The sequence below is a fragment of the Strongylocentrotus purpuratus genome, unplaced genomic scaffold (genome assembly GCF_000002235.5).
Source record: "Strongylocentrotus purpuratus isolate Spur 01 unplaced genomic scaffold, Spur_5.0 spur5_scaffold_5, whole genome shotgun sequence".
Classification (NCBI taxonomy): Eukaryota; Metazoa; Echinodermata; class Echinoidea; order Camarodonta; family Strongylocentrotidae; genus Strongylocentrotus; species Strongylocentrotus purpuratus.
Window position 1 is genome coordinate 23,377,610 of NW_022145611.1, and position 26,983 is coordinate 23,404,592.

The following is a 26,983-nucleotide window of genomic DNA, read 5'->3' on the forward strand; positions in this document are numbered from 1 at the left end:
TACGCTATTGATCAGGGTTTCTACTTACCACCAAATTTCACAATAGGGATCTTAATTCATCTGACAAGTTTTAAATTCAAAATATTCTAAATTCTTTGACTTTTCAGACAATGCTGCATTAAATGGCAGTGTTTGTACCCACCTTCTCTTCTTGAGTTGCAAGAATTTTCTCAAAAGCTTCATGCTTCTTGATCTGTGCTTCGACTTCTTCCACTGTTGCTCCCATGTCACTGCTTTGCAGATAGACCTGGGGTTACAAAAGAAAAGAGTATCCAACATTTAATTATTTCATCAATAATCAATAAGTATCTGTTAGCTTTCATATTTCTTGATTTCATCATTAGCTTTTCAATATCAAATTAATTCATGCAAAGACCTAGCGTTATCCACTCTTACCTTTGTAAGTACTGTATAAAATCAGAGTTGCTTATCCCAATGGGATTTGAGTGACAACAGAGAGAAATATATACCTAATCCTGAGTAGACTCATTAATCTTTTGCAAAAAAAAATCAACATAGGACCATTAAGCTGTAACGCATTGCCTGAAGAAAAAATGGCCTACCTCTTGTTGGCTGCTAAGGGTTTCTAGGATCTTGGCCTCTCTGTAGAACTGTTGCTGTTGATGAGCCTGGTCTAGTTTCTCCTTCTTGGTCTGCCAGCCTCCGTGAAGGTCCTCTCTGGCCTGTAAGACTGCTTCAATTCTCTCCTGGATCTACAACAATAACAGATTTACCTATGTTCAAATACTAGTCTATCCATGGGTGTCATCAAAATATACAGAAAATTGCAGCTTTGAGTTCTTTAAAGTAATTCTATTTCCATCTTAATTTGTTAAAGGGGGCTGAAGTTAGATGAATATGCACCCACCTACATGAATACATTTCTCATAAAATTCTCAACCAAATACGTATCATGTTTGAGGGATACAGAACCTCCCGACAGTGATTAATATCAACTAGTCATCATTTTGACAAAAGTAAAATAAGCATATATGGTACATATGCTATAAATCAATCCTCCTTCTCTATTGTCAGAGGACTCAGAAGTGAATCTAACCACCAAATAGTTAGCATGTTTTTAAATAAAATATCAATTCTAGCCTTGTATTAATATCGATTCATGTAGCACAGCTTTCAGCAAGTTTTAAAGTTCACATAAAGTTTACAATCCCTACCTCTTCACTGGCAAAGTGCCCCTGTTGAATGAGGATCTCTCCTGCCTGTACCAAGGAGCTAAAGTTGTCTTCTCTGGCCTCAATCTCTGACCTGAGTTGTACATGGTTGTTAATCATACTCATAGTAGTGTACACATCCTTAACAGGTTCCTCAGCTTGTATCTCTGCATTCGCATTGTCTGACCACTTGATCAGGTCCTTACACTGAGGACAGAATATAGGAGAACACAAATATTATCATTATTATTTAATTTTATCATTATTATTATTTATATACTGTGCTTTTCACAGAGCGGCCCAAAGTGCTTACAACAAGAAGAATCCTACAAAAATGAAAATGAAGACTTACAGAATCTTAAAAATCTGGTTTATAAAAAAAAAATGTTTGAATTCCCTTTTTGAATAAAGAGACAGATGGTGATTGTCTGAGTATTAAAGGTAGCCTATTCCAATATGGTATGATTAGGGCAAAGAAAAGAGACTACACACACAACCTCCGTTAAAAATGTACACATATGATAATTCTGATAAAGACCCATGATGGATATACAAGTTTTTCATTTAAGAACTTAGTCAGTAAAGGTTGAATAGGTGAAATTCCTCAGAATAGTTCATCAGCTTATACCTCTACATTCACATTGTCTCATCTCTTAAACAGACACTGACCCTCAGGATTAATTACATTTATATGGTACTTCAGATAGGACTTATATGTAAAGCTGTAGGTCCCCTGTCTGCTAACCTACAAGTATGTACTTGCTTTCTTAGTATCCTGAATCAATTTTATATTATATCAAACTATTAGGATTTACTCAAATCTTTTTCAATAGCCAACCAGAAGTAAGGATCCCACTGTGATTTGCTAACAAGTGATTTGCTTAATAATCAAATGCAAGTGGGCTTCCAACTACAGTCAAACCTGCTTTAGTGACCACCTCTCTACAAAGACTACATTTCTTGTTTCCCTTAAAAATGGTTTCTGTTTGAAACATGTACTAAAGAAACCTGTCTACAAAGACCACTTTTTGTGTTTCCCTAATTGGGCGGTCGCTATAGACAGGTTTGACTGTACTATGGATGAGCATGCAAACGGTAAGGGGCTTACGGTAGCCATGAGTCTGTGGAAGTCATTTGCTGCTTGAAGACTTGATCTCCTCTCTGTGGCTCTCTCCTGAAGGAGATTCCAGTCGGCTACCATCACACTCTGCTGCTCATCAAGCTGCATGGCGTTCTCTCCTGGATACTCCTCCTGAAGACGAACGGCCTCGTTGACAAGGGTCTGCAACTGTATGGAGCGTATGGTTAAGGGATAAGAGGTGTGAGCTGCCATTTTCCAACCAATGATCATTTAAAGCCCCACTGCACTACTTATAGCTACTTGTGCCCTCTATACAGCCAACAATGCTTAAGCGGTACCCGTTGATCCCCCATGATGCCCATTTTATTATGTTAATTGAGAGCTGATTTGATGAGATAACCAGTGACCTTGCATGGAGGTCCATGCTTAACTAGTGCAGAGGGGCTTTGAAAGGGTATTCCATATGGTACTGTACTGTGAGCCACATTGAAAGTGTTAGCACTGCTTTCCTGACCATTAGGGTTAGTCATCCTGAGCCATCATGCTTTGTTCTTGAAATAATTGCAACTGGGAGGCTATACACAGGATATGACATCTTTTTATTCAGGAATATACAACCAATGAAATGGAAACACCTTTCATTATACATGAACATGTATTTTACAACTGTGGTGATGTACAGACAAAGAGGTGGTATATAATCACTGCATCACTACAATCTGTATGTCCTTACTATTCTTTTTTTATTTATTTTCTTATTCGTTATCAGTGAATGATAAACAGAAAATTTCTTTCCACAGGGACTGTAATACTCTGGGAATAAGCAACAGCTACAAATTGTTGGGCACAACTGTCTCACCAGCAAAAGAATATCAATCAAAAAGAGTCTCGACTATAAATAATGGTAGACATAGAATAAACTTACCTGTCCTTCAAGAGCTACCAGGTCACTTTCAAAGGCCTCATGTTTCCTGACCAGTGACTGTACAGCGTTCACATCCTTACCAAGCTCTTCAGGTATAATGGCATATTTCTCCTGTTACACAACAAAAAGAACATAAATGTTTTTGGTTTTTTGCATCACTTACATCTTTTGTACAGTTACTGGATGACTACACATATGTTGCAGCATACACTGCTAACTAGTTGTAACATGTTTGTTGCTCATCTAATCACTTTCAAAATATAGGGAACATGGGCATGGAATCACCATTTTACATTAGATCATAGTTATACAATTGAATTTCAAACAGCTAAATAAGTATCCAGCCTAGCTGGCACACTGATCATGTATGAGACTGCAACTGTTATTTACATGCTTATTAAATCAGGAAGAAATGTTTTAGTCACTACATGCACAAACAGAAAAATAATGTAAACTACGCAAACATAAAGTGACTGACAAATGACTGCATTAAGAAAGATCATAATCTGTTTATTAAAAGGGGAGGGGGAGGGGGAGGGGGAGGGGGAAGGGGGAAGGGGGGTCCTGAGCTTACCTGTATCCTAGACATAGCTTCCTCATAGTCTCTGTTAAACTGGTGGATCTGTCTTGCTGCTTCTAGCTTCTCTCTCCTACTGTTTAACCTATCCATCAACATATCCAGTGCTTGTCTGAAATAAATGGGATGATATGAAATTACTGTTGATGCAAGTTATTAAGTACAATATGATTATTTGAATTTACCTTATAGTGGCAATTAAGATGGAATGGTACTCAAGTGCAGATTTGATATGAGTGGAGCAGAATTCACTTTGTGAATCCCTAGCCCAAATAATCTCACTCATACTCAAACAACTTTCATCCCTCAAATCAGACATAATAATAGTCTTGGCATTGTGTCATGAAATATCCCTCCAATAAACTTGAATTTATCTCACACACTACATAAAAAAACCTGGCTTGCAAATGCGAAAAGCTTCATTTGGACAAGCTTTACATCCATAGCTGGTGGATCGTAAATTATGCATTCCTCCTTGTTTACAAATTTTGACCTAGAAATTCATCACTAGTTGGTTTCTTGTAGATTTCTAGTAGATTGCAACCTCTGAATGGTCAAGCTTGTCAGTTACACAACTGCTCATGTGTATTTCACTCAAGTATTTCCTGTTTAATGCCAAACAAAGGTATATTACCTGACATGACCCAGTTCTCTCTCAAACCATATAAGGTCAAATGACATCAAGAATATCAATTTAACCTCAACTCATCAAGGTTGCAAGGAAAAGTGTAACATATATCATTCAAAAGAAAGATATTTTCTCTAAAAAAATGATTTTTCATAAACCTCTAAATTTCCACCTCTTGTTCCAATAATCTAATCAGTTCATTATTCCATCCTCAGACAAAGTTATTAGACAACATTGGTTAAAGTGCTCAATCGTTCCGAAAATGATACCTCTAGCACCTTATTTGGTGGTGATCGAGGCCAAAAAGGCCCCGTTTCATAAAACTTGTCATCAGTGACAATTATAAATGACAGTTTTTGTTATAAGCTACTGAAATCTTTGCTTCTGATGGGTTATCAGCAGATTTGTCACTGATTTTTGTCATTATTCAGTGAAAAAAGGCTTTGTGAAACAGGGCCATGTTCGTTACTTACTGCAAGCTATCCTGTTTCTCTATCAATGAGTCACTCTGCTCATATCTCTCTGCGACAAGGCTCTGGACCTGCTTATCACATCTCTTGAACTGATCCATGCCTGTCTCTACATGGCGACAAAACTCATCAAACTTCTTGCTCAGCTCCTATAGTGAAAAACCACACAAAAATATTTTTTTTTTTTTTTTTGCATCCTTCACAACTGCATAATTCTTATTAATTTCTTTGCTTTTTAGTAGAAGCATATAACAATATATACATCAGCTCATCTATACCAATTAATTTAATATTATATTCAATGATATTGATTGCATGATGTGAAATTTGGTCTTAAATCTAAATAATAATATCAGCTATGAATTCATCACTTTAATTATAACTTATCTGATACCACACAGTAATTCCTCACTTATCTTCGAAGTTTTTCTGAAGTCAGTTCAGTAATATCTACATTCTATTGCCGATCATCATGCTAGAGAAATTTACATCTAAAACATCATTTGCAGATATCGTCGCTGTTTTCACGAAGTGACGGTAGTGAAAAAAATTGCATTCACTTTGCGTTACGATTTTCCTCACTACCGTCACTTCGTGAAAACAAGGACGATATATTCATTACATAATTTGGAGGGAATATTCATTTTCTCCATCAAAAACAAAATACACCATGCACACATTGTTTACCTCCAGATGTTCATAGTCCTGACCATACTCCCCTGAGCTGGCCACCTGATACTGTTCTTCAATCCATTCACCAAGCTCATCGCTCTCCCTCACATACTGATGCATCAGCTTGGTCTGTTCTAGCTTGAAGGTCCGGTGGGTACCCTGGTCCATCACGTTCTTGTACTGCTGAAGAAGCTCATCCTGAAAAAACATGATAAAATCAAGTATTGGTGAACAAAACCAAACTTACAGAGTTACTCATTTCCATGTGATTATATTTGGTTTATTGAAATACATTTTATTCATTGTTTTGCCTTCATCTCGACCTGAAAAAATATCATCGTTGAGAAAAGGCAGAGATATTGAGAGATTTAAAAAAAAAGAGGGAGAGATGAAAATTAAAAGGAGACAGACAATAATATAAGAAGACAGATATACATAACAAAATAACAATAATACTAGAGATGAGACAGGATGAAAAAAATACTGGAGGTGAATGTTGATTTGGTATAGAAGGAAAGACTACTGATAAAGATGGGAAGGAATCAAAGTTTATGCACAAATTTAAATACATCCAGACAAATCAATTTGTATATTCAGTCTCATGTTTCACTTGACATCCCCATTCCATATCAATCTAGTTTAAGTCACGAAAGAACAAGAAAATAAAAGTAAATGGGTTCTTAAACCCCTGAGAAGAAACTCAAGAATAGACTTACCTGTCTTTCAGAGATGCCTTCGGCCTCAGGGTTCCCTGATGAAACCATCTGGTCCTTCCTATCTCCTAGTGCCCTGATCACACTGTTATAGTGCTCTATGTTCAGTTCTAGGGCCTGGATAAACACAAGACACACAAATTAGGTCAAGTCTTATGAGGGTAGTGAATGTCTCACAGCTTCACTGCATGAAAACACCACAATATTCACAATTTCCCAGACCTTATGAGGATAATTTTGTTGTTGAAAAGTTGACATCTTACTCTACTGGATACTCAAACTTAGCCCCAAGATTCCCCTTTACTGAAATGCATCGTATGGGAAGTGGTTCTTACATCGATAAACAAGGTGTTTGTTCCATCATCATAAATTAGTCAAGTTTCATAGACTTTAACATTTGAAAAGTTAGAGCAAAAGCATTTCTAATGTATATACATATGCATGCAACTATATCCTTTCAATGTTTTACTGCCTTCAGAACACTTGAAAACATGATATTCATTTTAAAGCAGATATATATATATATATAATACATTAACGATTCAAAGTGAGCAACACCTCTGAAGAGTAAAGGAAAAGGGGAACATAACGGGCAAAAAACCCTGGGTTAGCACCTTATTCTTTGCAAGCATCTTTTCCGTAGCATCCTCATCTTTGCCATAGTCAGTGATCATCGCCAAGGACAGTTTCTCAATCATCCAGGATTCAGCTTCAGCAGCCTCGGAGTAGTACTGAAACAATCATGAATGCAAGAGACATCAATTTCAGATGGAGAAAGGCATATACATGTATTGTTGTCTTTCACAACAAAAAGAAAGTAAATACCTTCATGTTTAATGAGAGGAAACAGTACTTTGACATAAACTGATGAAGATAGATCTAAATTACAACATCTAAAATATCCGGCTATGAAATCCAAACCTTACTTTCAATGAAATCTCTATGAATTTGTTGGATCTATACAACACATCTCATGAAACTACATGTTTTGATACTAAGAAATATATTGTTGCAGTATGTTATTCTGAACTTCACCCAAATGAAAATATCCGAATGTAAGGTTATCTATTTCGATAACAAAGTAATCTAGGCAAGTTTTCGCTTGTACTGCATCACTATTTATTAAATAAGATTTCTTCTAAATTCTCACATAACTCTACTGCTGCAAATACAGATTGTTAATTCTTCTCAATTCTCAGAGCACTGCTTACTTTCTGGGCTTCAAATGCCATATCCAGTTGCTTCTTCCTGGCCAAGGCCTGGTCTAGTAACTGGTCCCATGACAGGGACAGGTCCTGACATCGTTCCTGGACTTCATGCAAGGCAAAGTGACCAGAGTCAATGAGATGCTGACCGGTGCTCAGATCCTTGTCAATAACAGGCTGGTGACCAGATATCTCAGCTTCAAGTTTCTGAGGGCAAAATCATCAAAATGATTACGTATAAGTTACTATAAGTAGTTTTAAGTATATAATTTATTGTCCATATTAGGAAATTCAATTTCCACTGGTAGGTACAAGTAATACAATATAAACATACACATAATGAGACAAAATGCATACATAACATATACAAAATAATTGAGTTAAATCGTTATTCTTACAATCAATTCCATCAGAAAGGTTATCAACATAGTGGGCTTATTATTATTATTATTTCTATTATTATTATCATCATTATCATTGTTATTATTATTATTATTTTTATTATTATTATCATCATCATCTATATTACTTATATTAGTTACTTACTTACTGCATGTTATTACTTATCCAATATTATTTATCAAAAGTCCTGTGGTGTTTCAAATAAATATAATTTCCTACAAAAGTATATGAATTAGACTATTTTTTAGAATATTCAAATTGTATGCATTTGAAAAAACAAAATTACATGTATATACAAATTCATAATATTTCTAAAGAACTGATTCATATTACTGTATTCCACAGCAAATCTGAAACCTGAGAGAAAGCACAATCAAACTTCTTTGTTTCATGAAAAAGCAAGTATGTCAACTTAAAAAGAATGAATCAAATGATTACGTTACATCATGGCTTAAAATGTTATACAAGATCTATTTATGGTAAATAATATTCTCATGCATACCTGATGTTTCTTGACCATGCTCTGAGTAGAAGTGAAGTCCCTTCCATAGTTGGTAGAGCTGGCTGCAGGAGAGTGGTCTTTGATCCACTGAAGCTCATTGTCGACATCATGGTAGAACTGCTGTACCCTGAGGGATTCCTCAAGCTTCTTGCGCCTCTTCTCAGCCGGAGCCTGCAACTCTTTGAATCTAGGAGAACACAGAGGAATGAGGTCATATGGTAATAACCTTTAAAGCCTGTCTGTACTAGATTGGCCAGGAGGAATTAGACCACCCAGCAAGGTCACTGACAGATCTCATTAACTCAGCTCTCAATTAACATAAGAAAAAGAGGATAATGGGGGACCAACGGGCACCGCTTTGGCATTGTTTTCTATATAGAGGGAGCAAGTAACTACAAGTAGTACAGTGAGGCTTTAAGTAATGAAGTAATGTCTGTATCTCATGCCGGTGTTGTGATTAGCAGAATTTCAACCACCACTGTGTTAATGAGCTGGTTGAGTTGTAACTGAGGCTCAGCTGTCTAGTTGATAATCATCAATATTGAGGCTCTACAACTAGGATAGAAATGAAGACCATGTAAAATGTGAAAGAACCCATGTAACTAACTAACTAACAGGCATTGTGATGTACGTACTCCAGGTAATATCTACGAGCACTCTTGCAACAGGCAACTCATTCTTTTGTGGGTTATGCAGATTTTAATTGTCTAGTCAAAGGCTACTCTTTCAGCCATTAATGAACAGTCCTTATTACACTTGTCCTTTAAAACATTATATCATATCAAACCATCAAATTAACATAACATTTTATCTTCATCTATGACACTTCTCTTGGTGTCAACATGAAACACTTTCTATGAATAATCAATCCAAACAAATACAGGTATCAAGTCTTCACAATTATACCTTTGTGTGACGTAAGCTGTCTCAGATTTAATCTTGTCCGTGTCAAAGTGACCTTGGTCTGCAAGCTCCTTGGAATCCTGGGATAGTTTCTGCATCCTCTCGGCCTGCAGAGACATCTCTGTATCCAACACCTACAAAAGAGAATAAAAATATGTGATGCAGTGTCACAGCATGTATGCTCACTAAGAAGTATGCCTTGTAATCAATCAATGGAAGTTCTCTCTCTAGCTTTATGATGATTGAGGTGTTACATATATATCATGGAACATCTCCTAGCAGTGGACTGCTTCAGATGGCCTAGGGCAATATCTGCGTAAAAGCTAATCAAATATAGAACTACTATAATTGTATGAAACGTTACTGAAGCCCCTCAATTCACTCATAGATTTACATATGTTTCAAAGCTGAACATAAATTCCTCAAATTCCAAGATAGCAGACAATTCCTCAAGACAGAAAGCTGTTTTGCTATCAGGAAGATAAATAAGGGCAAATATCATTCATGAAATTACCTGCTGCCTTTTGAGAAGACTCTTGACGCTTCGAAGGTCATGACCCACATCCTGCGATGCCATGGCAACCTCTATCTCCTGGATGTTACCCGCAGCATCCTCCATACCCCGTATCAGCTGCTGCTCCTCCACAGCCTGCTGGAGCTTCTTCCCTCTCTCCTTGAACCTGTCGGTCAGATCCGTCCAGCGCGAGTTGATGGCTTTCAGTAAGACCTGGATCTCCTCCGAGTTGGCATTGTCGGACTTAACGATAGCGGCGCCAGTCTAATGTAAAGAGAATGAGCAGAGAGAGTTTGAACAGAAAACATAGAATATGAACCCAAAATTTGTAATTTTATTGAGTTTAATCAAATATTACCCTATTGCTGTGCCTCACATGGATTGCCATATTATAATGCCTGTATTTAATAAGCAGGTTGTTTTCTGAAAGCCATATACAACTAGCATTCAATTATTAATCAATGTAAAAAGGTGATATGTCTTTGCATGCTCATACAGTATTGATTCTTACAGTCATTTTTATTTCCTGTTTTACTTCCTACTCCTTGTTAGTTGTACATAATGTAAGTTTAGTAATTTTGACAATCATACAGATATTTTGGGGTGTACCACTGGCCTACCTCATTGAGTTTATCTAGTCTCTCCTTGTTGGCTGTTATCTCTGCTTCAAAAGCTTGATGTTTCTTCACTTTGCCTGGGAGGTTGGTGAGTTCTCTGTAGGACTCATCATCAGCGATTTCAAACTTTTCAGCAAGCCACGATGATATCTGTTCCAAAAGATCAGAATGGAATGGAAAATTAAATACATACAATGCAACCAGACATGGCAACTACATTCTCTAAGAAAAATACACTGAAAATATGCCCATTATCATATTTTACAGATTTCTAAATCTTTAAAAATTGTGAAAGATTATATTTTTGTTTCACAGTACTCGTGAATTACAGTATCTTGATACGACTGCCAATGACATACATTTCACAGCTACACTTCTGTCAGTTTCAATATTTGGACGTATGGCACAATAACAACTTTTAGATGTTTATCTGCTTAATGCATTGTCTGAAAACTTTTGAGTGAAGTATTCATTTCATTTTATTTCAGCATGGAGACACTTGCTTCAGCTAATGGCTGTTCTTCTGCAAGTGTGTGCATGAATGGTTATGGTTGGCAATATTGATATTCCAAACTCCACAAATGAATAAGAATTGTGGTTTCTAAGGTGTCTATTAAATTGAAGACCATGCATCCCTATCCACAGTCAATTCTCTACATAATAATCTTACCTCATCAGCATCTCTAACAAACTCTAGATGTTCTTGAGATTCCTTCAAGGCTTTGCATCTCTGCTCGCTCCTCTCCTTCACTTTATTCCTTCGCTCTATCACTTCATCTCTCCGAGAACCAACACTGGAAAGGAGCAAAAACTTAACTGAATTAAGGTTAATGGTTTGTTGTTTTTAATTTTTTGATAGATGAACAAGCATGAATTTTTAGAGTCTTAGCTATCACTATTGAACTCAAATCAACTCCATACAAATATTCTGTATATCAGAGGGGGAGGCTCATTTCTAAGATTAACAATTATTGCCACATCTCATTTTGATATTTGCCATTCTCTCCACTGAATATATTCTTTCTGTATGTAAATTCAATGTACAATTGACATGAAATATTTACATTCATTGAATCGGTATACCACCACTTTGCCTACAACGTCTTGATATTGCTGCTTTAACACAATATCCATTACTAGCATCTTCTTTTCTGGTGCGGCAATGTTCATATACTCACAAGTTCTTTGCGTAGTGTTGTTTGGCAATGAGTGATTCAGCCATATCCTGCAAGCCCTTGACCTTCTCTTCTTGGAGGTCAAATTTCTTCATGAAATCCCCATGTCTCTTCAGCAGTGAAATGACACTCTCCACTGTGCTCTGTATAATATGAAATACATATTTGGAAATTCAATACTGCAATGATTTAACAAAAATACAGAACTGAAACATAATATCTACAAATCACTGAGTAGGTAAAATGATGATATTGGTTTTTTTAATGATAATTTGTGCATATTTCCAACTACACTACATACATTTACATGCCCAACAGAACAAAATTACAAGTGTAGCCTCTGGAAATGCAGAGACATTTTGGGATTCTACAGAACATATATATTAAATAACTACAAAACAGAATTAAATCACTTTCAACTTTAAAAGCACATTTTATAAGCTGGGGACTCTCTAATATTCATTTCTTCAAATAAATGATTTCAATGATTTTAATTGAGTTTAATTGAGCTTTTTTAAAAGGCATACAAAAAGAAACACTTTTGACGATAGAGAGTAAACTTACCCCTAGATCACGAAAGTCCAGGAAGTCTTCATGACCACTGGTGGTTACATCAATCTGATCTGCCTCTCGATTGAACATCTGTCATACAACATCAAGAAATGGAATTAAATCAATACCTGGACTAATGCATTCATTGGCAGTATGGTGAAATTCATGGTACAACTAATGTATCTGACTAAATCAATGGTACATTATCATTAGAAACAGTTATATTGTGATTCATTACTAACATTCATATTGATAGAAACATTTTGATGTGCTGTTTCCTTTATAATCAGACAGAAGGTAGAATTTTACAATGAATAACTCAATTTTTTTAAATTAACAATAACCATATTGCTCTCCATACATAATAAATGATAAAGAATCTATTGAAGCATGTTCACAATGAAAGTATCACACTATTCCCCCAACGGCTCTGAAGAAAACTTCTGAAACAAATATCAAACCGTTGTAATTAATCAACCTTCTTGACTGAGCTCTGATAAATTTAAACAAAAGACCACGGCGGGGAAGCCAATAATTTGTGGATTGCAGGGAAGGTCATCACTCTGTGGTCAAGAAAACTGTGAACTTACAGCTAAGTCCAGAGCATCTTCCAGGTGTGTGTTCCTCTTATCCCATCTGGTTCCCAGACCTTCCTTCATGGCTGATAGCTTCTCTACCTTGTGTGCAATGGTCAGTGAATCAGGTAAGGTCTTCAGCAGCTGCCCTCCCAATTTGGTCAGTTTGGTGAACCTATGCATGAAAGTTATAAGAAAATAAGCTATCAATACTTCTTACAGGCTAGTAATACCATTAGAGACAAGTAAATTACTGAGCCCAGTAATCAAAATCTATCTTGTTGAGAAATGAGTACTGAATTAAATATGGAACTGTGTTCAGTGTCAATATAACCGAACTGTGGATATAAGTGGATATATTTTTATGTTATCATTTTTTGGTAATGCCTAAATTAATCAAAATAATTTTTTATTAAAGAATTTTCAATTACTCTTTAAAGAATATTTGAATGCCAATTTTGAAACCCATGTTGATTCAAACATTCATAGAATACATGTAGGTGCAACAATGTGTGAGTGAAGAGACTTTATCGCTTTTATCATGAATCAGAATGAAATTTGTGGAATGGGGTAATGTTGATATTTTGACATCTTTTTCCTAAATGACAAAAACAGAAAATAAATTACATTCCATGTCTTTAATAAGGACCACATTACTTCAAATCAAAAGGCCGATTCCTCAAACTTACTTGTCTCCATGAGCTTGAATGTCCTGAAGTAGATCACCATGCCTCTTGAGCAAGTCTTCTGAGCCTGCCACGTCTTTAGCCAGCTCAGTGTCTAGGAGTTTACCATTCATCTCATTACACCATGCAATCTACAGGACAGACAGGGAAACAGTGATACCATCTCTAACAAGCATATTCTCACTGAATCTACACATTTATTCTACAGCTTATTGAGACCAGTCAAACCCTTGTGGCCACCTCTACATAGAGGTCACTGGTCAACAGTGTCTCCTTACATATATATTTCACCCTCCCTCCCTTTCTCTCTCTCTCCTCTCTCTCTCTCTCTCTCTCTCTCTCTCTCTCTTAGTCTCTCTATCTGAAGATATATATTTAACCTGTCTTGAAAGGACACCTTTTTACTATCGCCACTTTTTTGTTCCTTTAAGTGGCTTCTATAGACAGGGGTTGGCTGTATTCGAATACTGATCAAATGACTATGACTGCAAAATGTTAATTCTTCAATTTACAATCATTTGGAATTAATCATTCCTTGGGTACAGTTATGATGGTATCACACTTTCTCTTGCATATGCCCCCCACCCCCCCCCCCCCCACGATTAGCACATTCCAACAATTATCCTGCAGATAACATCCCCATTTCAGCCCTTATTTTCAAAATGCAGTGTAGAAACCCTAAAATATCATCTGAAGCATTTATGATTAAATACATGAGATAATAGTACAAAACATAGTGCCAAAAACATTCTTTACTCACCAATTCTTTGGATTCATTATGGAATGTAGTGATATCCCTAGACTGAGCCAGCTGGGTCTTCCTCTCTGTAGCCTTATCCTCCAGATTATCCCAAAGCTTGTGGATGTCGTCTTGACGATTGCTGATGTGATCACCCTCATCTGGGTAGGAGGTTTTCACTCTGCAAGTTACAGAAGAAACATAGGAATATGGTAAACAAAATAAACAAAGTAGCCTTGTTTATCTCGACTATCCTAAGGCTTACAGATGTCATCCTGATGATTGCTGATATGGTCACCTTCATCAGGGTAGAATGGCTTAACTCTAAAAGTACTAAAAATCATGTAGATACAGTAAAAATAGTATAAATCACATCAAAGAACATGGGGAAGACAGAGGGTGATCAATTACATTATCACCTTTAAAACAAATGTGACCTAGACCAATAGTGTGGACCAATTGCATGATAACATACAATGTAGATGGAGTCAAGTAGGGCAAAGTTAGCCTCTTTTTACCTTTGAACAAGTCAAAGAAATATATAACAATACTAAATGTAAAGAAAAGGTCTCCAAGTCATGGAATTCATTCAACATCATTTCTTCAAGTAAGACATTGTCCTTAATCATACTGATGTATATCTTGCTACCTTAATAATTTTCCAACAAAATTAATAATGACTAGAAATTGGTTACCCTTGAGCAGCGTCCTCATTAGTAAGGAATATATTTTCCAAATATCATCTGAATCAAATATACTTACGCCTTAGCGAGGAGTCCCAGTTTGCGTAGTTTGTCCATGACAGGTGTGAGCTCCCTCTGTAGGTTCTCATATTTGCGCTGTAGAGCCTCTGCTGGCAGGGGTTGTTTGCCTGGATCATCGGACGTCAGAGCTTTGAACTTATCCATGATCCATTCCTTGGTCTCACCCCAGGAATGATTGTACAGCTCAATGCTACAATAAAAGTTTGAAGCACAAAGATTGATATCTGATCAAATTTACTGACATGGAGATGATTGAATAGTGAATGGTATGATGGATTCTCTTAATTATTCAATGTCTTTTATCATAAAACCTGTTAATGCCAGATTAAGAACATTTAATTTTACCAAAATATATATTTTACTTTTTTATGTTTTCTGTAAGAAAATAATTTCAAACACAGTCATATGAAGCTTTGGTGTAAATAATACATCACAATAGGTCATGATACATTCAAAGCTAAACAAAACAAAAACATAAACAAATAACATTAGACAATGCATTTATAACTTCTGACTGAAATGCTTCTATCCTTATGTATATAACCAGAATAAAGTTTTCTGCCAACACTTGGAAGGTCATACCTGGAGGCTCCTTCCAGCATCTTCTCCTTCTCAGCTTTGAGCTCCAGGAGCCTCTTCCACTGCTCCTTGACCTCCTTCTGTCTGCTCCTTACTTCTCCCTGCTTGCTGTGACCCGTCTCAACAAACCTGTCGGCCATCTTGTTGATCCTCTCAACCCTGCCTTGGTTTGCCACCAGGTCAATGAGAAGGTTCTCAAACTTTCTCCTTGTTGCCTCGACGTGTTCTGAGAAGCTCTCCTTCTTCTTGAGGGCTTTCTCCTATGTATGAACGAGGAAAAAGGACATCATATAGGTAAATACATAACCGAGACAACTTTTCACATAAAATTTCCTCAGGTATCATTAAGGTTTCCTTTTTCAGAGTGTGCTCCAAAGGCTCTTATCAAGGAAAGAGAAATATCTGTATGAGGTCTACTGACATGAAACAAGGACAAAATGTCTGAAATTACTTTATACAAAATAGTCAATTTCTTTTTTCTTTTAGCTGAAAAACAGGAAAACCTGTTACTGCTACATGTAAATTAAGGGAGTCCTTATTGTCTGAATTTTCACATCTTTTGATGACATCTTACAGAGCATGATACAAAAAGGAAACAAGTATTCAGTATAATATTCATAACTAAATGTGAGTCTAAATTATATGCTCTGGTAACCTTGAGGCAGTACTGACCTTCTCTTTCATCCAATCCTGAAACTCATCACAATCATGGTAGAATGTAAAGAGCTTGATGGCATCCTCTAAGTACCTAGACCTGGCCTCACTCAGCTTGCGTAGTCTCTTGTAGGTGCTGTTGATAGCGGCTAGTTTTAATTCAATGTTGTCCTCATCAAAGTGATGACTCTGTCTTCGCACTATTGTGTACAGAAAGGAAGTGATAGGAAAGACTAACTGAGAACTTGCTCTTCTTGAGACAAAAATACTGATTTGGAGCTCTTCTAAACTTTCACAGAGAGGAGGGGGTTCGCTTGTTTCCAGTTTTTTACCAAAAGGTGATTGATGCTGTTGATACTTTCATGTTATTTAAACACTTTTTTGAGTTAAAAGGCAGAGTTGACAGGCTGAAGATCTTCAAAGGACAGCTGGATTTACACTTCATAAGTGATAAAACAAAACATTGCTTAATAATCAAATATCAGGTTTCTGTTACAACCATTCCTTCCATGTACTGATATATTTATTCTGTTGACAAATTTGTACTTTGTAAAAAAAAATAATGAATGCTGACATTTCTAGAAATTGTATTACCTGAGATTGTGTTGCTTCTATAACATCATCTTATTTCCCCTTGATAACATTACTTTAAAAGACAACATGCCCTTCCTCCTAACATAGAAGCTTTTGTAGGAAAGCTCTTACCACTCCCTGATCTTGACAGCATACTCTTCCTATCCTTCGGTTTAATCCTCTTCTTGATCACCTCCTGTCTGATCTTGGTCTTCTTGACCATGACCTTTTCAGGAACTTTGACCTTTCTCTTGACCTTCTTCTTGACGACCTTGGGGCTGACCTCTTTGATGTAGTTTGCTGGGATGAAGCCTTCCTGGGCGTTACCTCTCCTCACACTCCACCAATCATTGTTGGTCTTATCTATTAATATCATGATCTGTGCAAAGAGAGAATGCAATTCTATTAAATTCAGGAGGTATTTAGCAAGAAAGCAGATATTACATCTCAGATACTGTATTAAGTAATCAATATGTATGGAAATCAATGGGAAAATGTAGACTTCCCTAAATTACAGCAGTATGGGATAAAGGTGGAAGGGGTGGAATTGTACCACATGGCAAAGACAAATTTATCATACCTTTATACCCAGCAGAGTAGAAATGTACACGGGTGCCCCTACCCCCACACCACGCTGCCATTTTGTGCTCTATTTTGGGGTTAAGAAAATTTGCCTTTCTTAGTGAAACAAGGAACAGGTACATGCATTGTGAAACTTTTTCCTGAGAACATCTGAAACAAGGGATTAAATTTAAACATTTGACTCCAGAATGTATACTCAGTGGCACTTAAGGGGTTAATAGTAACCCTGGGGCTCTCATATCTTACCTCTCCCTTGGCTATTTGCATGTCTTCTCCTTTGTAGTTATACAGGGCCTTGACCTGAGGGTACTTCCTCTCCTCAATCACTTCCTTGATGACCTCTCGCTCGACGATCTCCTCCTCCTCGACCTCGTAAGGTACATCCACTGTCTCTGTCGTGAAGGATTCCTCATCAGTCGGAGGTGATGACCTGTCTTGCATCTTTGCCTGGTAAAGGGTACAATGTAAAATGTTGCATTGACCAAATAAATCTTTAGAAACATTAATGTCAGCTCTCAACTGAAAGGTTATCCAAAAAATGCACAGTCCCTAGATCCCCATCTGTGTACTTCTACATAAGGAATTTAACAAAGGAATTACATAAAGAAACCAATGTTATCAAGCTTTTACTGCAAGTGAACGAAAATCTACAACAAACCTATTTGTCCAACCATGGCCAAGAAGGCTTTGTTGTTGGAAATATTCCATTGAATTGTTATGATCAAAATTTTCATCAAAGAAAAATAAAAATAGATGAAAAATTAGTAGGTATCCAAATTTGCCATTACTGGAATCCTTTTCATTCATCCTTCCTTTTTTTTCTCGACAAGACAATATACCTGATTAGATTTGATGGTAGCCATCATCTTCTGCCCATTGTCTCTGAGTTGAACGACCTCATTCTCATACGCTTGGATCTGCTCATGAAGTACTGTGTGTTTCTGGAGCATGACCTTGGCCGAGTCTGCGTCCTTCCCGTAGTCATCGCTGCACACCAAAGGCATCTTCTCTCTCATCCAGGACTCAGCCTCGTTGGCATCAATGTAGTACTAGGATCAAATATCAAAGAATCACTTTTAATCTAGTGAATATGGTTTTATTCTTATATAACACACATACCAATAGTTTGAAGATGCAGGTTTGCTGGCCCAGAGTTCAAGGTGCCAATACAATGTGTCACTGAAGTTACGTGCATTAGTGATAGAAAAGTAGCAACTTAAAAATAAGTTGGAACTAGCCTGTTCCTATGGCTCAGTGTTAAATGTGTAAATATCATTTTTATTGTAATCACGAGCATAGGTGACTGTAATTACCTTTCCAGTAAAATGTTATTCAAAAAATAAGCTAATGCTTTTTTCTATTAAAAGGTTTTGAACTTTCTGTGTGTTAATCATCTTATCTTTCTTTTGCAACTGCTATTCAAGACAAGATAAGCTATAAACTTCTCAATGCTTGTGAAACATAGTACAAACATGGTTCCGATAAATGAAAACTTGCATTCTTATCTCAGACCTTGCAAAGATCTTCATTACTTATCACACATACCTCATGAGACTCTACAGCCATCTGTAGCCTCAATTTCCTTCCCTCCACATACTCCCTCAGCTTATCCATCTTCTCTCCTACACTCTCCATCCTGGTCTTGATCTTCCTCTTAGATGGATGACCGGTATCTATCAGCTCTTGACCAGTGTCCAGTACCCCCTGGACTGTCCGCTGTCTGGCTGTCACCTCTGCTTCAAGCACCTAGGAATGAGATAAGGCACATTATTGTTATGGGTAGGGTCTCTCTTTGTAACCTCACTACTCTGGAAATGAAATACATTAAGGAATAGATAAATGAAATTTGAACAGAAAAATTGTAAAAAGAATCAGTGAGGATAAAATGTTATTGTATGCTGTTCTGAAAGGAAACATTCATGTAGCAAGTCTATTTTTGTTCCTACACCAATACACATTAACTTATGCAGTAGTATACATAATTAGATCAATAACTGATAAATTTTCATTAAATCCTGAACTTATCACTTGTTATTATTGTGTGCAAATTCATCTAGATTATCATGGTTCTAATTTGAATGGTTGTTCCCTCATAAAATAATTGTTTGATATTTGATAAAGGAAATATTTGTGAACTAACATTTTGGAAACAACAAAAGTCTATGGCTCCACATCACATAAATCTTTTTTTTCTATCAATAAAGAGTCCCCAACTAATTCTAAATAATTACATCAGGCGATCCTTACAATTTTGAAAAATGTATCATCACTTCATTGCTATAAAGGTTCATCCATTCACTCATTCATTCATCTATTCATGGTCTACTTACTGCATGCTTCTGTTTCATGCTGAGCACACTGCGCAGATCACGACCTGTGACTGCTGACTTGGCAATACGTTGCTTCTCCATCAACCAAGACTCCTCCTCTTCGCTGTCTCTCATGAACTGGAAGAACTTCAAGGAATCCTCAAGGCAAGACTTTCTCAAATGACTCATCTCTTTGATTCTACAAGAAAAGATAGGAAACAGACAACCAGATACTAGATAAGTCTACATAGCCAATACTTAACTGTCTAAATAATGAAGGCCAGATATTAATTTACATGGACTTTTCAATTAAATTTTGTTATGGCCTGACCCCCAATATTCTGTAAGTTATTTCATAGTACCAAGGCAATTTGTTTAAATTAATACTGGTTATGGGTGATAGGGTAACTTTTTAAAGAGTGACTTATTTGATGTTAGCATTACTGCAAGTATGATTCAGATCACTTCTATCAGTTGTTTTTTTACCTGCCCACTTTGTTTTCAATATGCAGATAAAAAAGTACAAGAACAGTACAATTTATTTGCTCTCAATAAAAAACAGAATGCTAGAAATGGATGTAAGCTGTACAAAATGCTGGATACAGACAACAGGTTATCTAATAAAAATGGCGGCACATCCAAAATGGCTATATACTCACGCATTGTAAGTGACATTGAGGTCCACTGTTCTGCGCTTGATGGTAGAGCTCTCTGGATGGTCTTGTTTGAGACACCTGTCAGCGATCACGTTGACTTGATTGATTCTCTCTCCCTGGGTCAGGATCTGGGTGTCCACTAGGCTCTGCTTCTGAAGCAGGTCCTCCACAGCCTGCAGATGCTTCCCTCTCTCATCAGACTGTAAGGTCACCTGCAAAAAGCAAGATATTTTTCATTTAATTTCTAGTTTTTCCAAGATCAAGCTATCTACACATGGCTATGACAGGACTGATTTGACCCCTCCTCCTTTTAAAATTTTAAGGAAATACATTGCATTCTATTTCTAATTATTCACTTTTAATTTTAAAATGCCTTTCATCAATCTGGACACTGCCACATATTCTCAATTGTGTTCATTTTTATATCTTTGCAAATTGTTGCAAAACCAGTAAGTTGTATAAATAGAGATCGGACAATTACTACCCATACTTCATGTTTGCTTGGATTTGTGTATATTCTTGATTTCTCCACTCGCAAAATTTCTCAGGAATCAAGGAGAAAAAAAATGAGGAATAAAAATTAGCATATCAGATACGTTTGGAACAGAATACTCGATAAACCAGCCATAAATACGACAGTAATGGTAAGAGGTATGTACAAGATATAAAATAAAACAAAGCAATAACAAACCTGTATTTCTTTCATCTCCGCCATGATGCCATCCACCTCTCGGAACATGCCCATCAGCTCATTGATCCCTTTCAGTACCTCCTGTCTCTTCTCCAACAGCCTCAGAAGCTCCTTCCATTTCCGACTGACCTCCTGCGATTTTTGAGTGACCTCTCTTTCTCGGTGGTAGCCCTCTTTGGCGAGCTCCAGTGCCATGGATTCCAAGTCAGCAAATCTTTCTTTCTGTACACAGGAAATTCCAAAGCCACAATTGGGTTGAAGACAACACAACGTAGATGCAACCTTCATGTCATTATCTCAATTTTCAAGATTCAATCTATAAAGTTTGCTAAAAATTAAATTCATCTAAAGCTACTTGCTACAAAAGACATTGAAAAAATAATGTTGAAATGGAGATTTTTTCTAGTGACAAAAAGTCTGTGCTAGTTTTCAACAAAATTTTGGATTTAAGGTAGAAAAAATATTTTTTTAAGTGCTGTTCCCTTAACCATCACAAACCATCCATGGCTACAAGAGGACATTTTTTCTTAGATTCCCGGATAATAAATAATACACTCCTGAGGATTAATTCCAAGCTGAAATTTCAAGGACATCAATACATACCCTTGCCATGACATCTGCTGTTATAGCTTCATGTCTCTTTGTAGCTGCGTCCACAGCATGGACATCACTGCTAGGGACGACACTCTCCGTCAATACACTCATCATATCCTCTAGCCAAGATTCTCTCAAGAGCACCTGGACAAAAAGAGGCGATTATGGAAGAAAGTTGTTTATTTGAGTAATACATATAAAAACTTGGAATAGTTACATAAAAAGAAAGCATACTCTCTTATGATGATTTAAAGGAATGTATAAAAGATTAAACATGTGATGAGGAACAAGATGATCTAGAACATGACCATCTGCAACAATATTCTGAATTCCTCTACCACAGACTAATTCACTTTTAGAAAATTATATTTAATATGTGTTTAGTATGTGAATACTTTCATTCATAGACCTTCAATAAAGTACACTAGTACCAGTACTACTTCTCTGTCATTATCACAATAAACATAGTCATCATGAAGACTTGGATAAAGTTGCACCAAGTGCAGAAATGAGAAGTACAGAATGGTATAGTTCAATGTGGCAGTGAATCTGTAAAAAGGATAATTATCTACATACCAACTGCTTAAGAAACTAGTTTCATAAATCCAAATCATCCAATGACTACATATGAGCACAAGATTCTATTAAAAATATACACACAATCTATGGTCAAGACAAGAAAGTTAACTCTCCTTTTGTAATTAATATTCAAGTTATTTTGGGAACAAGCAACTGTATCAGCATCAGAGGATTCAAGATTTCACCCTACCTTTCTCTCAAACTTCTCAGCCAGTCTCTCCAGTTTTTCTTGCCGAGCTAGCTCCTCTCGGAGTGCAGTCTTCCTCTTGTGTTCTGCTTCTTCCAAGAGGGCCCATTTCTTCTCAATGTCGTTGATGAGTTTGCCTTCTGGCGGCACATACATCTTCCGACGGCACGCCCTGATCTTGGTCTGGATACTGAACAATGTGGCTTCTATGTTTCCCCTCTCAGCATACCTGGGAAATTCAGAAGGGTAAGTATGATAACAAGCATCTTTGGCAGAGCTGCCAACCTTGTGCAACCAAAAACAGGAACCATGATGGCAAAAAAAAAGGAATTTCAAGCAAAAAAAGGATTTCATGCTGTTATTTCCATATTAGGACCTCTAGTTTATTTACAAATCATACTAGTGAATTTTGAGGGGAAAAACAAAATAATTCCGGGAAAAACGTAATGGTTGGCAGCTCTGCTATGGTGATTGTGGAGATAGGTAGTGGTTTGGATAATGATGGTGGTGATAATGGTAATGTTGATTGTGATGTTCATGCTGGTTTGAATCAAGTGCAACTATCTATAATACAGGGCCCTGGTCTAATAAAAGACACAAAACCCTTATGTTAGATGATACTTAGTTTTTTGTCTAGAATTAATACAAGCTCCTTCAGCAATACTTGTCACCAAATGAATGGGGTCAATATAATGCTTCTCAAGCCACATTAGGTAAAGCCCCACTGCACTACTTATAGCTACTTGCACACTCTATATAGCAAATGATGCCTAATAGGTGACCATTGGTCCCCCATGGTCCCCTTTTTCTTATGTTAACTGAGAGCTGATTTGATGAGAAAACAACCTGTTGGTGACCATGCAGAGAGGTCTAATCCATCCTGGCCAAAGCTAACTTACTTGGGAGGTTTCTCCGCCATCCTGTATGTCTTGAACCTGGCCATCTCCTCCTGGATACCAGCCAGGAGGTTGGGAAGATCTCTATCATTCATCTTCCTAGTGGTACTAGTGATCCATTCCAACAGATCAGTCACAAGTCTCTCATACTCATCCTGAAGGGTGTCTATCTGCTTGATTTGACTGATGATCTACAAATTAGACGGAAAATTGTTGGTCAAACAGTTTTTGAGCGTCAAGTAACGCCTGGCTGGAATGCTCCCCAGGAAGTGGAGATTGTGCACACGGTGTGTGCGGGCAAGCACTAAATCCAATGACCGGGGTAATAGTATATCTGTAAAGCGCTTAAAAACATTGTATTAAGCGCTCTATAAGCGGAAAATTATTATTATTATTAAATTAGATATACCCTTTCAACATGCATATTACTCTGATATAAGGTATCAAATTGTATGTCTCAGAATAGTTGGTCTATGTTTGCAGATACACATATTTCTAATCCACTATAACATTTAATTCTACATTCACTCCTCACAATTCTCAAGCATGTTCCAAAACATGATACGTATATATAATTTTTCAATTTCAAACTATGTGTCTGCATGTTGTAAAATACAATCATACCTTTGCTATTCTTTTGCCACCTGTCTTCTCCGTCTTCATCTTAGCAAAGTAGTGATAGTAGGCAGCAACATATGTCATCACCGACTTATCATCAGGTCGGTCAACATCCAAATCTATTTTAGAGAAAAGGAACAGACATTTATATTTGCAACTCTTTTCATGATTGTTCCTATGACAATTGCTCCACATTCAACTTAAACTTCAGTCCTCACTTCAACCCTAAATAAAACACTAACAAAAAACACAAATACGACCAAAACTCTTATCCTAAATCTTTGATGAAACAAGCCCTAGCTGTAGTACTTGCTAGATCACAATTTTTGTTGCCTCTAAGCCTTATGTAATGCAATAATAATAACAATATTATATTATTATAATAGTATTATAACAGAATTATATAAGGCTTGGAGGCAATGTTATTTTTGTAATATTATTAATATAACTATTTGTTGGATCACAACTTCTAATAGCCTCTCCGCCTTATATAATGTAAGTCAAAATCATTTTTCATCTAACACAGCAATTTTTTTTCTCCAGAGTACATGGAGAGATTCCTATCTACATTCAACTCACATGTTAATTGAGTACTTCTGCATTAAAAAGCAAAATTGTTTCTTTTGCGCCTAAACTGCATAAATAGTAAGTTCACCCTACATATACATGTAATTTGATTTGTACAGTAAGCGCATGCCATACAACACTAGTACTGGCTAAGTATAAAATCACCTTCAGCATCAAGTAGCCTGGCTATACCAAGCTTCTCATGAGCCACCTTGAAAGCATTGTTGAGATTATCTATATTGCTCTGATGCTTCAACACCTCAAAGTTCAATAGCTCTGGTCTATACAGATACAAATAAATGAAAAACATAAATGAGTTAACATTAACTGTACATGTAGGTTACATTACTACCATGCACTCCCCATTTCTTTGTACTACTACTACTACTACTAATAATAATAGCCTAATAGTCCACTCCAAATTTTATTAAACCGAAACGGAAATTCTTTTTGCCCAATTGATCATGAGCCCGGCAGCCACTGAGCATCGCCAGATTGACGTTGCTCTATCCCTTATTGTTGAACGCCAAACAAGGTAGCAACAACTCCCATCTTTTAACGTCTTTTGGTATGACGCGGCTGGGGTTCGAACCCACGACCTCCCGGTTGTGAGGCAGACGCTCTACTGACTGAGCCAACACTCCGGTACTATTACTATTTAATGATAATATGCTGTCCAATAATTCCTCTCTATACTTCATTTCTGTTCATATTAAGTTACTTTAAAAAATAAAATTTTCAACAATGGAGAAGGTTGACCGGTGGTCATAAAATCAATTGCACTGAAATCTTTACAAAGGTAAATTCAGATGAAATTTTCAACTATTGTGTAAAAATAATTGAACAGTTACTGTAATTATTAGCTACAACTTTGGTATATAGACATGTTTTTGCACAATCTGAAAAATTGACTTTCTACCAATTTGTATGTATCCTCATGTGATTAATCAAGTATAATATATCCATTCATTCTTACCTGTGAGCATGAATAAGTGCATTGAATGCCAAACCAGATCGCCAGCTGCTGGTGAAGTTACGAACATCCACACCAGGATACCTGAACGATTGAAAATGATAATACTTTAGGAGTAACAGGCAAATTCTCATAAAAGATATAGCATTGATTGGAACACATTTCAAAACTGTCATAACATTCACCCCTCCTAGACCATTGTTCCCATTGTTAAGAATTAAACTTGAAATTTGACTTCTCACATTTCTTCAAATTTTGATAGCCATTTGCATTGATAATTTACATGGAAACAAAATATTTTTCATAATTGTGATTTTGTTCAAGCTCAGAGTAAGGTACAATATTTACCCAGCTGTCTTCCTCTGACACCACAGCAACAAAGCTTCCTTGGCTGATTTGGTTTCTGTTGAGCCATCATCCTAAAAGAGTTTGTTGGGTTTTTTTTAAAGAAGAAAGGAAATACATGCATAAGATTTTCATTACAAGTTACAACATTCAGAAAAAGAAAGTGTTGTGAAGAATCATTTCTTCTTTACCAAAACATATTCGCTCTGAAAATTATATACGTGTATTAAATATGTCTTGCCAACACAAAGAGTATATGTACATATGAGCCTTTACTCCCCTTCCCACCCCCCCCCCCCCCTCTCTCTCTCTCTCTCTTTCTTTCTCTCTCTTTTTTTCTCTTCATTTTCTGATCCATTATTGGACTTCATCTTGCGGATTATATTAGTGTACATTTGTTATTTCAACAGAAACAGAAATACACATGTAGAGAAGCATTTCTTTCTATCTTTTGGTTTTAAAAGTTAAATTTGACACACATAATATATTCCACAACACTCTGATTGGAATCAACTTTCTTCATATCCAAAAAGAAAACTTTAAAATGACCTCAAAATCTTTAATGAATAAGTTGAATTTCAAGATTTTCTTCCAACATTGTAAAAACGTGCATAAATATCACTTATCATCTCTATTTGGTGACAATATAATACTCACTTCTACTTGGATATCTTGAATCTGAAATCTAAGAATAACAGTCCAGATCAACCCTAATATGAGACGAGTGTTGCCATCAGCAATGTCCTCAGCACCAATACTCTCAAGACGTACTTTCTGCAAGAACACAAGTGACAATTAAATCAATGCATGAAAACAGACATGTTGACATTGTATATATGCACAAAAATACTAAAAAGCAACAATTATCATATTTGCAAGTAGCATAATTATGTAGAGACATATCCATAGTTAAAATCCTTTCAAAAACTAAAGTGTGTATTATTAACGCTCTTAAGGCAGTAATATATAAGTATATTATTAGAGTATAGCAAAGTTTGAATGAACATGATAATATGTCATATTCATGCTGTTTAGAATCAAAATGGAAAGATTATGTAAGTAGTATATAAGATAATATTGGACACAAGTTTCTTAAATGGCTTACCCAAAACTTATATTTTCATTTCATTTCATATTTACATGTATATTCCAAATTTAAATTTAAATGTAAAACTCTCCCTTACCTACTAAAACAAACATAAAGAAAGATTTTAAAAAGGATGAATCTTAACAATGACAACAGCTAGAGCCAATTAACTCCATGTGGGGTCATATGGTAAACATAGGTGATACCTAAATGGAACCGTA

General features: G+C 36.4%; 1 protein-coding gene across 1 annotated transcript in view; it reads right to left on the reverse strand.

The window, feature by feature from the left end:
• The window catches only part of LOC591796 (spectrin beta chain, non-erythrocytic 5), a 54,933-nt gene that overhangs the window by 23,609 nt on the left and 4,341 nt on the right, over positions 1 to 26,983 (reverse strand). Inside the window, exons 4-42 of the mRNA XM_030998840.1 lie at positions 26,333 to 26,449; positions 25,679 to 25,749; positions 25,334 to 25,414; positions 24,523 to 24,638; positions 23,797 to 23,909; positions 23,176 to 23,363; positions 22,280 to 22,505; positions 21,520 to 21,654; positions 20,917 to 21,138; positions 20,229 to 20,437; positions 19,591 to 19,768; positions 18,806 to 19,006; positions 18,100 to 18,309; positions 17,507 to 17,707; positions 16,811 to 17,057; positions 16,124 to 16,305; positions 15,455 to 15,711; positions 14,871 to 15,062; positions 14,130 to 14,289; positions 13,373 to 13,500; positions 12,699 to 12,858; positions 12,121 to 12,198; positions 11,560 to 11,699; positions 11,052 to 11,175; positions 10,385 to 10,531; positions 9,765 to 10,028; positions 9,254 to 9,384; positions 8,348 to 8,534; positions 7,450 to 7,650; positions 6,853 to 6,969; positions 6,242 to 6,355; positions 5,541 to 5,723; positions 4,857 to 5,002; positions 3,753 to 3,867; positions 3,179 to 3,289; positions 2,281 to 2,460; positions 1,176 to 1,379; positions 564 to 713; positions 143 to 247 (exon numbers count right to left, since the gene is read on the reverse strand). Of these exons, the coding sequence (XP_030854700.1) occupies positions 143 to 247; positions 564 to 713; positions 1,176 to 1,379; positions 2,281 to 2,460; positions 3,179 to 3,289; positions 3,753 to 3,867; positions 4,857 to 5,002; positions 5,541 to 5,723; positions 6,242 to 6,355; positions 6,853 to 6,969; positions 7,450 to 7,650; positions 8,348 to 8,534; positions 9,254 to 9,384; positions 9,765 to 10,028; positions 10,385 to 10,531; positions 11,052 to 11,175; positions 11,560 to 11,699; positions 12,121 to 12,198; positions 12,699 to 12,858; positions 13,373 to 13,500; positions 14,130 to 14,289; positions 14,871 to 15,062; positions 15,455 to 15,711; positions 16,124 to 16,305; positions 16,811 to 17,057; positions 17,507 to 17,707; positions 18,100 to 18,309; positions 18,806 to 19,006; positions 19,591 to 19,768; positions 20,229 to 20,437; positions 20,917 to 21,138; positions 21,520 to 21,654; positions 22,280 to 22,505; positions 23,176 to 23,363; positions 23,797 to 23,909; positions 24,523 to 24,638; positions 25,334 to 25,414; positions 25,679 to 25,749; positions 26,333 to 26,449 (6,291 nt within the window). The remainder of the gene's footprint in view (positions 1 to 142; positions 248 to 563; positions 714 to 1,175; positions 1,380 to 2,280; positions 2,461 to 3,178; positions 3,290 to 3,752; positions 3,868 to 4,856; positions 5,003 to 5,540; positions 5,724 to 6,241; positions 6,356 to 6,852; positions 6,970 to 7,449; positions 7,651 to 8,347; positions 8,535 to 9,253; positions 9,385 to 9,764; positions 10,029 to 10,384; positions 10,532 to 11,051; positions 11,176 to 11,559; positions 11,700 to 12,120; positions 12,199 to 12,698; positions 12,859 to 13,372; positions 13,501 to 14,129; positions 14,290 to 14,870; positions 15,063 to 15,454; positions 15,712 to 16,123; positions 16,306 to 16,810; positions 17,058 to 17,506; positions 17,708 to 18,099; positions 18,310 to 18,805; positions 19,007 to 19,590; positions 19,769 to 20,228; positions 20,438 to 20,916; positions 21,139 to 21,519; positions 21,655 to 22,279; positions 22,506 to 23,175; positions 23,364 to 23,796; positions 23,910 to 24,522; positions 24,639 to 25,333; positions 25,415 to 25,678; positions 25,750 to 26,332; positions 26,450 to 26,983) is intronic.